This window comes from Periophthalmus magnuspinnatus, chromosome 3 (assembly GCF_009829125.3).
Source record: "Periophthalmus magnuspinnatus isolate fPerMag1 chromosome 3, fPerMag1.2.pri, whole genome shotgun sequence".
Taxonomy (NCBI): Eukaryota; Metazoa; Chordata; class Actinopteri; order Gobiiformes; family Gobiidae; genus Periophthalmus; species Periophthalmus magnuspinnatus.
In genome coordinates this window covers 16,763,385-16,782,088 of record NC_047128.1, presented here as the reverse complement: position 1 = coordinate 16,782,088, position 18,704 = coordinate 16,763,385, and the positions used below count along the sequence as shown (strand labels likewise).

General features: G+C 41.3%; 1 protein-coding gene across 3 annotated transcripts in view; it reads right to left on the bottom strand.

The window, feature by feature from the left end:
* Positions 1–13,493, bottom strand: part of gramd2aa (GRAM domain containing 2Aa) — a 53,055-nt gene extending 39,562 nt beyond the window's left edge. The window contains exon 1 of one of the 3 annotated variants that reach the window (XM_033986407.2): positions 13,282–13,493. In XM_033986407.2, the coding sequence (XP_033842298.1) occupies positions 13,282–13,424 (143 nt within the window). In that variant the 5' untranslated portion in view covers positions 13,425–13,493. Of the gene's footprint in view, positions 1–7,554; positions 7,733–13,281 lie in introns of those variants that run through there. The other 2 variants (XM_055220983.1, XM_055220984.1) reach the window with 2 other exon arrangements.
* Between the last annotated feature and the right edge of the window lie 5,211 nt (positions 13,494–18,704).

The following is an 18,704-nucleotide window of genomic DNA, read 5'->3' as shown; positions in this document are numbered from 1 at the left end:
GGCACTGCTTTTTTCTGAAAGAAAAATGGACAAATTGCAGATTTTATTCATGATTTCCCCCATTGGGTCCTACATTAGCCTTGGTTAAGTCTCTGAAGATTTTATTTTAAAGTAAATGAAGACATGTATATTTTTGTATTAACTTTACAGAACTTATTGTGGAAAAACGTACAATGAAATATAATTTAAAAATAAAAATCAAATATCATTATTACAGGACAAAACATATGATCAAATATCCCATTTTTCTCTCATATTGTGCAGTGCAACCCTACTCCTAACGACACAAACCTGCTGTGAGGCATATTGCTCTGTTGTGTATGTTAAGTCCCAGTCTCTGTTCTCTCTCCTCTGGGAAAATGGCCGCCGCTCCCACCTGCCCTGCCATAATTACAGGTGCTGAACGAAATGCGCTCCTGTCGGCACTTTACACACTATTATCTCTAATTGGCCAGAAACTGTGCACGGCACGCTGACCTGAACAAAACAGCATGCACTTCCTGGTCTGAGCTAGCATGGGTCCTCTTATCACAGGCCACGCACTGATACAGAGGACCTTAAATGTGCCTGGGGGTTATGGTGGGTTTAAGGTGGTTATTGTGCACTAGATGTAATGGAGGTATAAGGAGGATGCAGGTCAGAGAGTTGAGACAGAGGAGGTGTAATCCCCAGCTCTGCCCCGACCGATGTCAGCGTCACATTGAATTCAATGACAGCTTTGTGATACAGCACATAATGGAGAGGGAATTATAGTGCTGGATAGACTTAAACCCAAGGAATTAAAGGAACTGTATGTAGCATTTTGATTCAAAAAACATGATCTAACTGTGTCCCAAGACACGAGACACGAGGTAAATATGTTCAAATGAAATATAGCTATTCTTGGTAACCATTGTAATGCTGATTTATTTGTAAAGATGGGGTATTATACTAAATCGATCATTTTTAGCTTTCTACTATGTTATAAGTACCTGATGTGCAGTAGTTTCATTAACAGGATGCACACTGATTTTGTTGTGATAACACTCTGAAGGGGGAGGGACTTAACGCGCAGAGCAAAGAATGGGGGGACTCACAGCGTCAAAACCAAAGTGAAACTTAAAATACATACGTTGTTTTCAGCAAATATAGCATTTTCAAATCAACAAAAGGTAACATGGTGATCTAAATATGTTATGTGTTAGTCATAGTTAATTAATATCCCATACAAGTAAAATATCCCGTCTTTAAATAGAAAAATACTGAACATGATGTTGTTTATGTTATAATTTTGTTTTATTTCTCAAGATGATTATCCAATCACAAACTAGAATGAGCCTCACTGGGCTGGGTGTCAATTTCAATGCTGGAATCCAGTTGATTTAGAAACCATTCAAAAGGACTCTCTCTGATCTGAATGGTCACTACCTAAACCTCAGCACCTGCAGCCACTCATTAATTAGTGCTAGTGCAGCCTCTGCAGCTCAGTGAGTGAATTCTGGAGGTTCTGAGCTTTCACATGAGGCCTGTCCATATACTGAGAATGAGAAAAACATGTATGTGTCACTAGCAACTCAGGTTCAGTTGTGATTGTAGATCGCAGTGTACATACTTTCCAAATAAGATGATGTGCAGAATTTTTCTCTCTTGAGGCTACATGCTGTACCTTTAAGCATTTAACCACAATCAAAATATACCTGTAGTTGTGTTTTGGTTCGTTCAAGTAATCGACTTTACCTTATTCACTTTTAGTTGTATTTAAATGTAAGAGTTGCATTTACAATTGACAATATTAACTGCTAATATAGCTTTGAAATGTGTTATCTATTTTGATTAAAGTAAAAAAATGCTATTGCTGATCACTTCAGATGGATATTGGTTATTTTGTTTAATTGGACGCCATATGGTGATATCAGTATTGCCAGACCCAAAATAGTCAGAACCCTGGTGAGTGAAAAATGCAGTCCGTGTGTTGGTTTACATAAGGAAAGTACTAATGTTTAGAGGTAAAAATAACAATATTGTTTAAAAAAGAGCTTTTAAAATGATCGTTTGGGTTTTAAAATCAGTATCGAATATGCAGCCTATTCTTTAGTATCGAAATTGATTTTGATATCATGACAACAATTCCTGTCACACAGTATGGCATTAAAGTAATATATCTCCATGGCGACAAGAAGGTGACACAGCCAGGCTAAGTTACAGGTCCGATCAGTGGAACGGCGACCCCACTCACAATCAGGACACATGTTTAGCATTAATTCTAAATAGATCTTTTATTGCCATATTATAAACATTGCAGGCAAAGCAATAACAACAGCAGGAAAGGTACGCAGTGCAGCTTTAAGTTAGTTCAGGTTAAGTTTGCTGGCATTCTGTACTGTCACAAGACCTCCCTCCTCTTCCTCCTTCAATCCAATAAGCATAAATCTCATTAGAGCTGTTAGTCACTCAGGTTGTTGTTGTTGACGAGGCTGCACTTTCTCTAGACACTGAGCCACGGTCTGAGAATATCACCTGTTTAATCCTCCACGTTCTGCCAAAGGATCTTCTGGTGACATTAGAACATTCTACGATATCTCTATAGAACTGGAGGACACAATTATATGGGGGAATAATTTGTTGTATAAAGTGCATATTTATTGATTTATTTAATAGGGACAATGCATCCCAAAACCAAATATGAAGGTTACAGTTACAGCACTAATTTCACTAAAACATAGTAAATACCATTAGACTTCATTAAGATTTCTATTTTTACAATTTTAATAAAATGTATCATCATTACTACTTCACCTACGACTCTGGACAGCAGATATGACATTGAGCTACATAGAGGTAACTCCAGTTCTGTTACCTAGCAACCACAATTTTAACAAGGGCCAAAACAACACCTTTATTTTGTTAAATTAAGGTTTAAACTGCTATAAAAAAATGTATCAAATTAAAATAAAAACTCTTGCATGGAATTATCTGTGTTGATGACATGGGTACAGGAATATCATTTTAGAAATCATTGCTACTTCCTGTATTTTCTTCTCAACTTTTACTCCACAAACTCCCACTTATCTGATGTAAAACTATGATAAATATTTACCACAGGCACTTTCCCACCAAACCAAGTCATAATCAGAAACACATGACCTGTCATATTCACTTTAACTGTCAGTCAGATAAGACATTTTTATTGTTAATATCTCCACATGTTTTAATGTTAATTTTATGATTATCATTTATTGATTATTTCATTATATTGATTATTTATGTTTTGATTTGTTGTATTGTGATTTTAACATCTTTCTTATTCTGTACAGCACTTTGAATTACTTTGTGTACAAATTGTGCTATACAAATAAACTTGCCTTGCCTTTATTCAACTCCAAAGAATCTGTTGCCAGTTGAAACAGCTTTAAGCCATTATATTAATATGCCAAGTTTGTGGAGCCAATCCCTGGCAAATAATGATAAGGTTCAACATTTGTGGATCATAAGTTTAGACATTTCTTCCAAAAGCTGTGAATCATCAGATTCAAGAAAGTGAAGGATACATAACTGTCCTGTGCTAACTAATAATAGCACAGACTCACCAGAACATCCAAGCAACTGGAGGGAACTGTCACCTGAGAGATGACTCATCTTATACAGTGACTAATACAGAACACACAACAAATAGAAACCTAAAGTCAAGCTAGCATCTGGTAAACAAAACTACATTATCCCAAGCTCCTCTACCACAGTCACTGCCCAGCGCCTTCTGCTTTACAAGTTCACAAAATGGCTCCTACACATCAGCGTGAGAAGACATGGGCAGGTGCAGCAAAATATCAAGTTTTTGCTAGTTGCACAAAAAGTCAGTCATAATTTTTCACTAATTTATAATTTGAAGTTCATGTCATCAACATTCCCTGTGATGCTAACTAGAGGCACTGCTCTGTCTGAGGCTTTGTTAGAGCTTTATTTTAACATCTGAGCAGAAATCACTGACTTGATTCGAACACAACAGGTCAGCTGATTTATGCTGTTAAACAAGTCCCAATAGAATATACATATTACAGTTGCAAGCTAGCTAGTATTAGCCAAAATGTTTTCAGTCAGTCACTGTCACCTTTTTTATTGAACGTTAAACTCCTAAACAGGACCATGAAGGCTTGTACTGATCACAGGGTCCTGAAAAGGTGTTTTTAAATCCATTTTGTATTTTTTCTTGCGTTTCCAGACAGATCTTAAAACCTATTTGTCTGTGTTTGCTAATGTGCGCATTGTGTCACCACGGAAACTGCTGAACATTCTGCCATTATCATTCATACAGAACACCACCAGTGTGATGTCACTGCAAAGTATAAACACAGTCCCTCCAAGTGCTTCAGACACTGTGCATTGTTCTTAGGGAGTTTGTAAGGCGTTCGTATGGCGCTCACAGGAACAGTGCGTTCATAAGCTGTAGAGCATCAACCTGGCTACGAACTTATGAACACTCCATCAACACTGTGTTTCCTTAAAGGGCCCATATTACGCCATTTTCCGATCTATGTTATAATGTTGTTTCCTCATCAAAAACTTACCAAGAGTTGTATTTTGTTTCATGCCCACATTAAAACACAAATTGTAGCATACTGAAGCAGATTTAGGCTTCCTCTACTCTCAAACGTATAACACTCTGTTCCACCTTATGATGTCATGTGGTAATACAGGAAGTGCTCCATTATGTTTTAAACTTCACACATCTTCACTAGAATCATTTGGATCATTTCAGCCCTGGAATTGCCCATCTCTTCTGAATTAAAGGTAAAATGTAGCTGTTAACTTGAAAACTACTGCTTCATGACATCACAAGGTGGAGCAGAGCATTTTGAGCTTTGGAGACGTAGCCAGACTAATAATAAAGGGTCACTCAAACATGCGTGAATGAGGAGGCATTATAACATGGTATGAAGCTCACAAGAGTCCATTTTGTGTAATATAGGACCTTTAAGGCAGTCTCAAGGATACCACAAATAATAAGCAAAAAGCGCTGGTCATTAAAGATAGTCAATATTTGCATCTTCAGCTCAGGCCGATATATTTTTTTAGCCTTTCTGCTTCCTAAAGAGTTAACACAAACCTATATTTGAACACTAATATGCAAATAGATAACTGCTCAAAACGTGACGACACAGCTCTGTTGAAGGTTGGTGGTAAAAGGGACTGTAGGTGAGTTTGTCGTATATATTAAAAGTATATAATTTGGCAAAAATAATCAAAATCGACCACACATATCAGCCCAAAAAATCTCGGCAGAGCTTAATGGCCGATCTCTACTGGTCATAATAATAATTTGAAGTACATCCCATGCCTCATCTTTAGCACAGTAATAACAAACACTGTAACACTAGTATACAGTTGTTGTGTTAGTTTTTATCATTAAAGGACTCAGTCACCACCTGCAGTCACTTCTCTCCACCCTTGTACATACACAGAGGGCTTATGTTGACTTTAGTATGGACTTTACATCCTCCATACTGCAGCCTGTGTTCGTACACCTCCCCATTAGAGTGAGTGTAAGTGGGTCAGAGGAGCCGTGCTTAGACCTGAGAGAGACAGAGTGTTCTCGGCTTGGTTCCTCCAGAAATAACTCACCATTGTGCACAGCAGTCTTTGAAGCCAACCACAAGGCTCCACATGTTTCCACTGGGGGCTAACTAACCTGCACAGGCTCAACTATATATTTAGTCATTTTGGTAAGAAAGGTTATTACGCATTTATTTTTATTTATTTATTTGTTTATTTCATGTACATTAGACATGTAACATTCTACAACCTTTACGGCCAATTAGAGTTGTCAAAAGATCAAAAATCAGACACTAATCGATAATAAAACTAATATTAAAACTAGATACTCATTTCAGCAGGTATCAATACTGCAGAAAATAACATTAACAGGATCAAATTTGAGCTTTCCCGCTTTTAGTGTCATTTTGAGCTTTAACGGAACTAATATAAGACCTCTTGATAAGAAAAGATAAAAATATATATAAACATTACATTCTGTTAACAAACAGTATCATTTTTTATCTTAATTGTGGTATTATAATCGTTTTTTGAATACTGAGTGAATTCCTTAGTATCAAAATAGAGTTTGAAATGTTAGTATTGTGGCCACACTAGTTTCAGTGGTGGTATCTGTGATATCTGAGGCTCAGATATCAGTCAGCTATTGACAACGCTGTCAATATTTGGCACCAATATTTTTGGCCCGGGTCTGTGTGTGCCCAAGTGCCATTCCGAGTTTGTCCTCAGTGCATCAGATATATTTATTTTTGAACTGACCATGAGTCAGTTGGTGTGTCTGAAAACCTTCAGAATTTTCAGACAGTTTGAGATCCCGGTCTATTTCAAACCTACAAACACTTTAAGAAAAAAAATGGATATTATATATATATTATAATGGGGAAACTAAACAGCTACTCCGTAAGAGAATGTACCGACACCAGTGTGAGAGCTCCTTTGGACCATAGTCCGCCGTACATCTCCATCTCAAAGAAACTAACCATTCCTTTGTAGATAGTGAGGTAGAGATCTTAGCCAGAGAAAAGAAATGGTTTGAGAGGAGAGTTAAAGAAGCTATTGTTGTTAGGAAAGACAATCCTTCCTTGAACAGGCCTGGGGGACTTATACATCATTTGTCTCCTATTTATAAATCCATCTTTGGACCCAAAGCAAACAAAGGAAACAAAGAGATCAATAGAGCGAACCATTAGGCCCATTAAGGGTGAATGTAGGACCATTTAGGCTGTAAACAATAGCTGTGTACTGTGTACAGTTTCAGTGTAGTTAGCTCCTCCCTTCAGATAGATATAAAGCAATGTCTACCAGCAATCTGACTAGAACTGAAGAAGTGGCTTGGGTGAGCAGCGAAACGTCTTTACTCCTGCAACTTTTCGTCCAGTTGACAAATTTAACTTTGGTTTTTACTAAGAATCAGACCTGGACGACTGAGGGATCACACAGACAAATATTGAGAATATAAACTATTCACACCTAGTGATGGGAAGTAACTGAATATGTGCTAATAGTCAGAGTACACACTACAATACAGTTACTTGTTCACTTGGTGCTGTTCAGAATACAGTTACTTTATCAAAATCAAGGGAATATATTGCAGTACATGACTGCACAAAATATATGGGTGAGTGAATGTTCCTTCTGTAATGTATCTAATCTAATATATGTTACGAAATACATCATAATACAGGTATTCAGTATTCTGTAACTAAACACATTTTCAAAGTGAGTGTTGTTCCCATCACTGCTCACACGTGACATCTGTGCCAGCTCAGAGCTCACATAAATCAGACACAGTGACACTGAGCACATCTCACAGTCTGCTCCACTCACACTGAAATACAGCTATTTAACGCGTGATTTATTCGTATTCTGGTCATTTGTAACAGACCATAGTAAAATAGACCATCATATTCCATGTCATCAAAGAGGAAAATCCAATAAGAAGGAAAAGGCGCATTCCTGTTGCAGTTTTAAGCTGACATGCCGGGGCGCGCTGGTCGGAGCTAGCTTGATGCTACGCGCTCTTCTCACCTGAATCTCATAGAATCTCCGGGTTTTGTCCTCTTCTTTTGCCCCTGTAGCGCCACACGATCAGTCACACGGGCCCTGCGTCCGTCCGGAGAGGCACGGCGGGTTCATGCTGTGGGGGATTCGCCATGTCGTCCCGGTGTGCGCGGGTTTAACGGGAGAGAGAGACTGTCCGTGTGCGCGCGGCACCGCTCCGGCTCTGCCCGCGTGAGCCAGAGGATTAGAGCGAGCACAGGACCTGCCTCAACCAACACGCTGCCAAAGACCAACGACGGCTCAATGTGCACGGGAATGAATCATTTTATCCATGTACAGAACAATACAGCTCACAACTACAATGTAAGTGCACCAGACACTACTGTGTTTCAATCAGCGGGAGTAGTGCCCGATGGGTAAGAGAGCAGTATGTAGGATAGGACTGATAGAATAGAAGAGAATAGAAGAGAAGAGAATGCATTTATTGTCACTATACACGTGTACAACACCATACACATGCACAGCGAGATTAAAAACAACTCACCCTCCAATACAGACATGGGACACTCACAACACAGTATAACTAAAATAAATAATTAACTGCTAGTGCCAGACATTAAAACACCCCAGACTACAACTCTCAGTCAAACCAAATTTACAATTACCCGGTAGTAAATACTGCAGAGTCACATACTGCACTTGATTAAGTATTGCACTGTATTAGCTATTGCACTGTGATAAATATTGCACTGTATTAAATATTGCACTCAGTCAAACATATTGCACTGTATTAAATTTTGAGTATTGCACTCAGTAAAAATATTGCACTATATTAAATATTGTACGAGGTCAGTGCATTCGTGAATTCAAAAAGGTTATGGCACTAGGGAAAAAAACTTTTTTTGAGTCTGGTGGTCATTGTTTTGATGGACCTGTAGCGCCTTCCCGAGGGCAGCAGGTGAAACAGGTCGAAGCCAGGGTGGGAGCTGTCCTTAATAATGTTTTGGGCCCTGCTGAGGCAGCGGGAGGTGTAAATATCCATCAGGGAGGGGAGAGGGCAGCTGATGATCTTTTGGGCTGTCTTGACCACCCTCTGAAGCCTCTCCCTGTCCGTCATGTTGCAGCTGCCGTACCACACTGTAATACAGTATGTCAGCAGGCTCTCGATAGACGCACGGTAGAACGTGGGCAGCAGGCTGGGGTCCAAATCGTATTTCCTGTGCACCCTCAGGAAGTGTAGTCGCTGCTGGGCCTTCTTGATGATAGCTGTTATGTTCTCAGTCCAGGATATGTTTTCTGAGATGAGAACACCAAGTTTTGGTTTCTTGGTATTCAGAGCAAGGTTATTCTCGGAGCACCAAGCAGCCGACTTCAGGACCTCCTCTCTGTAGGCCGTCTCATCACCCTTTGAAATGAGTCCGACCATGGTTGTATCATCAGCAAACTTCACAATGAGGTTGCTGCTGCTGGACGGGCTGCAGTCATGTGTGTAGAGACAGTACAGGAGGGGGCTCAGCACACAGCCCTGTGGGAAGCCAGTACTCAGCGTGCGAGTGTGAGAGGTGAGGGCCAAGTCTCACAGTCTGGGGTCTGTGATCTCATATCCCAGTGTGATGTCATAGCGGAATGTGAAGTCACTGGCTTATCAGGATGTGAGGCCATATCAGAATGTGATGTCATATTCAAATATGATGTCATATTTGAATCATATTTGAGTTGACGTTAGCTGACATATGCCTTTTAGCCATTTTAAAAAGCAAATTACTGAAAAAAATAATGAGAACCGACAATGATGACCTGTAGAAAATGTTAGTTCATATTTTAAAATGTTATATTAGGCCTATATAAAACTATGATTTGCATAAAGGTATTTTTTATGACTAAATAAAAATGCAAAATATGTTTTTTGTTTCATTGGATGTCTTCTTTGTTCTTGCTAAACGGAATAGATAATAGCACAATGCTACTTAAGTACACAAGTCCAACTTCATCCAAAAGAAGAACTCTAACACATGAGCACAGATTATGACTATAATGCTGTTGGCAACGCTGACCTCATTTTAGTTTTAATTCAAATGCTGCACAGAGAAATAACATTATGCCAGTGCGTGTGCAGGCAAAACTTGTGATCAAAATGTGATGTAGTTTTGAAATATCAGAATATCAGAATTTAAGTCATATCAGAATGTGATGTTACATTGAAATGTGATATATCAGAGTGTGATGTCATATTGGAATATCAGAATAAGTTTGTTTGTGAACAGTAAAACAGACTGGTTCATGTTTTAATTATTACATTGAATAAAACTATGATGAATAGTAGTAATAATAATAACCATTATTTTAAAAGAAAGCCTATTTTTTATGAAGCACCTGGCTTATCTATTTGAATCTTACTAAGAGAACATGGCACACACTGTACTAAATGTTGACTCCCCGGATAATTACGTCTAAACAAAAGAGTTTCGGATGAGAATATTCAAAGCAGTGCAGTAGTTAAAGAGCTGTGTCTGAACTCAGACCGTCATAACTATGTAGTACTTTATCAGCTGTGGTTGGACTGGGTCTGCACTGCACAAGAAGGACATATCATGTAATACTCACACAAAAGAATAGAGACTCTGGAGGCGTGTGGCTTCTTATATGACCTACCTCTCACGGCCGTTTCACTCGAATCTATTCACAAGCACAACACCTGTATCAAAGACGGTCACTGCACTGTAATGCATATTGTGTAGGTACGACTATGTCTGCACAGTATATCACTACTGCATTGAAATCACACAGTTCCCTAATGATGCTGCCTTCATAGAAAACACTTACTGTACCTGTACTTTAGACCTCTGCCATCATGTACAGAAATGATCAGGCTTTTTTCTTCCGCTTATCCGGGGCCGGGTCGCGGGGGCAGCAGTCTAAGCAGGGACTCCCAGACTTCCCTCACCCCGGACACGTCCTCCAGCTCCTCCGGTGGGACCCCAAGGCGTTCCCAGGCCAGCCGAGAGACATAGTCCCTCCAGCGTGTCCTGGGTCTTCCCCGGGGCCTCCTCCCGGTGGAACATGCCCAGAACACCTCCCTAGGGAGGCGTCCAGGAGGCATCCTGAGCAGATGCCCGAGCCACCTCAACTGGTTCCTCTCGACGTGTAGGAGCAGCGGCTCTACTCCGAGCTCCTCCCGTGTGACTGAGCTCCTCACCCTATCCCTAAGGTTGCGCCCGGCCACCCTGCGGAGGAAACCCATTTCAGCCGCTTGTATCCACGACCTTGTCCTTTCAGTCATTACCCAGAGCTCATGACCATAGGTGAGGGTAGGAACGTAGATTGACCGGTAAATCGAGAGCTTCGCCTTCCGGCTCAGCTCCTTCTTTACCACAACGGACCGATACAGCGACAGCATCACTGCAGATGCTGCACCGATCCGCCTGTCAATCTCACACTCCATCCTTCCCTCACTCGTGAACAAGACCCCGAGATACTTGAACTCCTCCACTTGAGGCAGAGACTCACCACCCAATCGGAGAGGGCAAACCACCTTTTTCCGGTCGAGAACCATGGCCTCGGATTTGGAGGAGCTGATTCTCATCCCACACACTCACACTCGGCTGCAAACCGCCCCAGTGCCTGTTGCAGGTCCTGGCTCGAAGAAGCTATCAGGACAACATCATCCGCAAACAGCAGAGATGAAATCCTGTGGTTCCCAAACCAGGCCCCCTCTGGCCCCTGGCTGCGCCTAGAAATTCTGTCCATAAATATAATGAACAGAACCGGTGACAAAGGGCAGCCCTGGCAGAGTCCAACATGCACCGGGAACAGGTCTGACTTACTGCCGGCAATGCGAACATATTGGAACACACCCTCCGGTCCCCCTTCTTATACAGAGGGACCACCACCCCAGTCTGCCATTCCAGTGGTACTGTCCCCGACCGCCACGCGATGTTGCAGAGACGTGTCAGCCAAGACAGCCCCACAACATCCAGAGACTTGAGGTACTCAGGACGGATCTCATCCACCCCCGGAGCCTTGCCACCGAGGAGCTTGCCAACCACCTCAGTGACTTCAGCCAGGGTGATGGACGAGTCCGCCTCCGGGTCCCCAGTTTCTGCTTCCTCCTCGGAAGACGTGACAGTGGGATTGAGGAGATCCTCAAAGTATTCCTTCCACCGCCCGACAACATCCCCAGTCGAGGTCAGCAGCTCTCCACCCACACTGTAAACAGTGTTGGTGAAGCACTGCTTCCCCCTCCTGAGGCGTCGGACGGTTTGCCAGAATCTCTTTGAGGCCGTCCGATAGTCCTCCTCCATGGCCTCCCCGAACTCCTCCCAACCCCGAGTTTTTGCCTCTGTGACTGCCCGAGCCGCGGCCCGCTTGGCCCGCCTGTACTCATCGGCTGCCTCAGGAGTCCCACGAGCCAACAAGGCTCGATAGGACTCCTTCTTCAGCTTGACAGCATCCCTTACTTCCGGTGTCCACCACCGGGTTCAGGGATTGCCGCTGCGACAAGCACCACAGACCTTACGACCACAGCTACGAGTGGCCACAACGACAATAGAGATGGAGAACATGGCCCACTCGGAGTCCATGTCTCCAACCTCCCCCGGGATCAGGGAGAAGTTCTCCCGGAGGTATGAGTTGAAGACCCCTCTGACAGAGGGCTCTGCCGGGCATTCCCAACAGACCCTCACGATGCGCTTGGGCCTGCCAGGTCTGTCCGGCTTCCTCCTCCACCAGCGGATCCAACTCACCACCAGGTGGTGATCAGTTGACAGCTCAGCCCCTCTCTTCACCCGAGTGTCCAAGACACGCGGTCGGAGGTCAGATGACACGACAACAAACAAACAACATTGACCTCCGACCTAGAGTGTCCTGGTGCCACGTGCACCGATGGACACCCTTGTGCTCGAACATGGTGTTTGTTATGGACAAACTGTGACTAGCACAGAAGTCCAATAACAAAACACCACTCGGGTTCAGATCAGGGAGGCCGTTCCTCCCAATCACGCCCCTCCAAGTGTCACTGTCATTACCCACATGGGCATTGAAGTCCCCCAGGAGAACAACGGAGCTGATCGGGCTTCTTGCATTAGTTTATCAATTCATATTTCAGTCTTCTCACAAATGTCAATGCCACTGGAATAGTTTGTAGTAGTATGTGATAACTGAGCAAAATCCTACTTTTTAAACATTGCAAATCTAACTGCAATCATAATATTTGTCAGAAAAATTGCTATTTGTTTATTTTCCATAATTGTGCAGCCCTAAAGTACGCTCTGAGTTCCCCTTTCCTTTGCTCCCTGCTCTGAGTCACTCCCCTTTCAGAGCACTATCACAACAGAATGAGCGTGCATCCCACTAATGACACTATTGCATCAGGTTTGTGAAGTCGTAGTTTATGAAAAATGGCTGTGCGAGAGCATGGGAGCATGGGAGCACGTAGGTTGGGTCCTGTACAAGAGGCGTGGGCTCGTACTGCTAAATGTAAGGAGGGTTTGAATATGGAGAGAGATCATTAAATCACTGAAACATGCATAGATGACATGTAAAACCTCTTCAGGCATGTTTCAGATGAGGGAACAATGTTATAACATGGTAGAAAAAAAAAAACAACAACTCTCTTTAACACTGGTAATCACACCACAGTAACAATCATGTATCTTGTAATACTGTGTAGCCTCTGCTCTTTGTAATGACCCAAACTTTGCCCTGTGTTTGCGCCCCCTGCAGGTGGGTGGCGTGCGGTGCAGTGACAGGACCTACCTGGCTCTGTAGGCTGCTATCCTCTGGCTGCAGTTCCCATGGAGGTGTCCGTGTTGGGGTTGCTGGCAGTAGCGGCCTCCCTGCCCTGGAGCCTCGTCCGCGGGCAGGGCCTTATGGCTGGCTGCGTAGATAGTGCATCCCATGAACCCCCGGAGTCCCGTGAGCGGAGGAGAGGCAGGAGGAGCAGGTCTCTGCGCACTGCTGTCCTGGGTGTACTCAGCTCAGCCTGGTTCCTCTGCTCTAAAACCACTCCTCCTCCACTCTCCCTCCACTCCCTCCCTCTTTCCCTCTCTCCCTCTCTCCGGGACTGTCCCATGGCCCACAGGATTATCAGATTTCACATTCACCAAAATCATCCCCAGTGTAATCACTGATGTAGCGCTGTGCTAACGTGGCATTAAGGTCACATGAAAATATCCCATAGTCTGAGAGGACAGTGAACGCCACACACGCACACAAACACACACATATATACACACGCGCGCACACCCCAACACATAGACACACACACACACACACACACACAGGTGTTTGAGCTGTTGACAGCTGCTGAAGTGCTGCTGCCTCCACTTCATTTGATTAAAACCATCTGGAATATTTATAGTGCCGAATGTTGAAAATTCTTTGTGTGATAAGGGCAGAATGATGAGTGAACTAGTTATGTATAAGTACAACTGTTATTTCTGAAAATTAAAGCCTCACTGTGTATCCTTTTACTAGTTTTCAACAAAAAATAGCCCCAAAAAATGTTTTTTTTTTCATTTTTTATGTTTTATTGTATCTGAATAAATATGCATTCTTACTGTAAGAGGGCTTGCATCTCCACAAACCTGACTTGTACTTGTACCACCGGCTTGTCTCCATGAGAACGTTGTTTCGTTGGCTTTACTATTCCACAGAATGGGCTGAAACAAATCTCCATGGCGAATGTTCCCAAGTATGGGTTTACCTTTCTATTTCCATGGAATCACACAGGTCACCTCATGAAACTTACACAATGTTGCTTTAACTAAAACTTCCTGGAAATGTGTTAACCCAGACATGGGCAAACTACAGCCCAGGGGCCACACACAGCCCTTTGAGTTTATTAATCCGGTCCGCTGAACGTGACCAAATTATATTAAAATAGATCAGGCTAAACTGTGTTTAATTTAGGCAAGTTTATTTGTATAGCAGAATTCGTACACATGGAAATTCAAAGTTGTCTATCTTTTGGCACTTGATAAAACTGAATGTGAGTTTTTCTGCTGTGTTTATTTAACTGGAATTAAATGAATTATTAATTTAATAAATGCATTTGGAAAACAGTTTGTACAATACAGATATATCCAGGCCCGGCCCCTCTGTCAAATTTTAGGATCATTGTTGCCCGTGTGTCAAAAAGTTTGCCAACCCTTGAGTTACCCTCTTGAGCTACACTACTCAAATGTATTGCATGTTCTGTTTGTACTATGTTCTGTGTAATGACTGCATAGTACTGCGAGTACCTGCTCTGATCCAGGCTGCTCTCTTCTGTCACACTGCTCTCCTGTGGTCACAACACACAGTGCACTACTGATGGGACTTTTGGCTCTTTTATGGGCTCAGAATCTTTTGGATATGTTCTCTTCAAAGAGCCGTTCAAAAGCCTGACTCTTTTACTAATTATTTATATGACAGAAGCCAACGTGAGAACTCATTTTATCTACAAACTAATCACAGAAAGAAATGACCAAGGCTCAGGTGTGTTAAATGCAGTGCTCTCAAATATATAGAGTTAAAATGAGTGGGAGCAATAATAATAATGGCTTACACTTGTAATGCACTTTACAGGCTTGTCAAAGCCTCTCAAAGCGCTACACTATAGTCATTATTCATTCATTTCCACACTTGGTGATGGTAAGCTACTATTGTAGCCACAGCTGCCCTGGGGCAGACTGACAGAAGCGAGGCTGCCAATCTGCGCCATCGGCCCCTCCGACCACCACCTATCATTCGCACACACACGCCACTTTCATACTACATACATAAGGATACAATGGCAGAACTTGGCCAAGCGGGACTCAACCTTCCGACCTCAAGTAAAAGTAAAAGTATCACATGAAAAAATCTACTTCAGTAAAAGTGTTAAAGTACCTGTTTAAAAACATACTTAAGGAGTAAAAAGTAAAAGTATTTCTTACAGATTTTAGGGTCTAATAAAACTTCAAATGTAGTGATTTTGATACAGATTTGTGCTGAATTTCAATGGAAACAGTTGATCAGTCGTTTTGTTTTGTTTTTCTGGCTGGTTTTATTTGTGTTTTGTTTGCTAAAATTATGAAGTACCGTAGATAAAAATAAACTTTTCAGCACGTTTCAAACAATAATAAAAAATACTTTTACTTTTCAGTCCTGTTGAAAAATGTAGTGGAGTAGAAAGTACAGATATACCTGCTCTAAAATGTAGTCAAGTACAAATAAAAAGTATTCAATGTAAAACGTACTTAAGTAAAGTACAGATACCTACACGTTTTACTTAAGTGCAGTACTTTACTCCTTTTACATGTTCCACCACTGTAGATGTACACATGCTGAACCAGATCATTATCTCTTATATGAACTGCTTCCACAAACATATCACATTAAAATTAACTAAACAAATCTGACAATTAAACAACAAATTCCACATCTGCACATCTGAAGTAGAACTAACACATCACAAAGAGCAATGTATTAGATGTGTGTTTCTCAAACTGTGGTTCAGGTACTCAGACTCCTCTTCTAATGTGTAACTTCATTTAGAGTCAGTTTTACCCACATTTGCATAGGTCCTTGATTAGAACTTATGTAACAATTGTGTTTTCCTATTTTAGACCTACTTTAGCCATAGTTTAGACCTTGAACAGTTGTGGATGAAGTACTCAATTTTGTTACTAAAGTAAAAGTATCAAGTGAAAAAATCTACTCATGTGAAAGTATTTAAGTACCTGTTTAAAAATGTACTTTAAGAGTAAAAAGTAAAGTGCTGTTAATTTGTTTGTTGTTAAAAGCAGTGATATTGATAGTAAATAAATAAATAAATAAATTAATAAAATAAAATAAAATAATAAAAAATAAAATAAAATAAAATAAAATAAAATAAAATGGTACATATTTTGTTCAACGGTAACAACAAAAATATTCTTAACATTTATTATTTTTGTGCATTTTGCTGAAAGCTTGAACTCTTAGTCAGGATATTACCACGAACATGGGAAAAATAATGCCTCAAATCATAAGAAAAGTACAAAAGTTAAAAAATGTAGTGGAGTAGAAAGTACAAATACCAGATACCTCCTCTCAAATGTAGTGAAGTACGAGTAAAAAGTACCCTCTGTAAAATGGATTTCTACTTAATTCTACTTCAGTACAGTACTTTTCTAGCCGTACTTCATTACCTTCCACCCCTGACCTCGAATAGCCCTGGTTCAGATCTGGTGATACTCAGAAGGCCAAATTGGTGTGACAAGTTTGAAAACCCTTTTATTGGATTAGTGTCTGGAGTGCTGTTTTTATATTGGTCACATGTTCTGTTAAATCAGCCATTTATAGTAACACACATAATCTTTGTCTGTAAATGTTTGACAGAATTTGATACAACGCGTCTGCATGTTTCACTGGTGGATGGAGGCCAATGGACTTGTAGGTTATAAAGCTGCATTGAGACATTATTTCATTTGGAATCCATTTTAGGCACAAATTCCAGGAGGTAAGACCAGAACCATGAACCACGTCTGCAGTATTTTCTTACCTTCTTCCTAAACATGTTTTCATTGTAAACTAAACAGCACTCTCCTTTCTTTCCATCTTGATAAATTGTTACACTTAAAGCCACTGTCTCCATGGTCCATTCCTCCTGTCAGAACTGGTGTAACTGAGCCAAGTTTGTAGGCCACCTTGCTCACACATGCCTTTTCAGGTCTGCCAATAAATTTTCAATAGGCTTGAGATCAGAGCTTTGTGATGGCCACTCCAGAACATTGACTTTGTTATTCTTAAGCCACTTTGTAATCAGTTTGGCAGTATGCTTCGGGTATTGTCCATTTGGAAGACTCATTTGTGCCCAAGCTTTAAATTCCTGGCTGATGTCTTGAGATGCTGCTTCAGTATTTCTACATAATGTTCTTTCCTCATGATGCCTCTATTTTGTGAAGTGCACCAGTCCCTCCTGCAGCAAAACAACCCCACAACATGATGCTGCCACCCCCGTATTTCACAGTTAGGATGGTGTTCTGAGACTTGCAAGCTTCCCCCTTTTTCCTCCAAACATAACAATGCTCATATAGGCCAAACAGTTCAATTTAAGTTTCATTAGACCACAGCACAAGTCTTCAAAAATTAAGGTCTTTGTCCCTGTGTGGATTTGTAAACTGTAATCTGGCTTTTTTATGTTTCTTTTGGAGTAATGGCTTCTTCCTGGCAGAGTGACCATCCAGCCCATGTCAGTACGCTACTCGTTTCACTGTGGATATTGACACACTCTTACCAGCTTCAGCAGCATCTTCACAAGGTCTTTTGCTTTTGTTCTTGGGTTGATGAGCACGTTCGACTCTGGACACGTCTCCTTCCTGAGTGGTATGATGTCTGGACATTCCCACGGTGTTTATACTTGCGAATAATTATTTCAACAGATGAACGTGGCACCTTCTCTTCCTGATATCTTGGTCTATATATCTTGATTTCTTTTGACTTTCTCATGATGTTACACAAAGAAGCAGTGTGTTCAAGTGTGACTTCAAATACACCCACAGGAGTGTCTCTAATTAACTCAGATGTTGTCAATAAACCAATCAGAAGCTTCCAAAGACATGACATCATCATCTGGATTTTCCTAAATAGTTTAAAGGCAGTAATCTCCTTGTATGGAAACTTCTAACTTTGAAGAAAGTAATGAAAAACTGTCTAATAATGTTTTTCTCTCATTGCTCTGGCATTTAGCAAATAGAAATAATTTTGATAATCCTAATTGACCTAAAACAGGAAACATTTAGTCTGATTTCATGTCAGTCAGTGAGAAAAAAAGTGCGTCTTTTTATATAGCGTATGTAAACTTCTGGTTCAATGTATGTAGGCCGATGTATTTATGTATGAATGAATGAATAGATTTAACTTATTTATCATGAACCAATCTGACACCACACAAAAACACTCGGGACCAGCTCTTCTCATAAAAAGATTTATTTTTCCAGCCCAAATTTACAAAGGCAAGTTACAGAGTATTGTATAAAAAGAACCATGATAATGTACACTTTGAACAAACTCCTGAAGGGGGCGTGGGAGAGGAGGAGGAGGAGGAGGAGGAGGAGGAGGAGGAGAGATCTGCATTGCTCGCACTCTTAAAGGAAATCAAGACATTGTAAACACCCAAGCACCCGTCCGCGCTGGTACTCCGAGGAGGGGGGGGGGGGGGGGGGGGAGGGGGG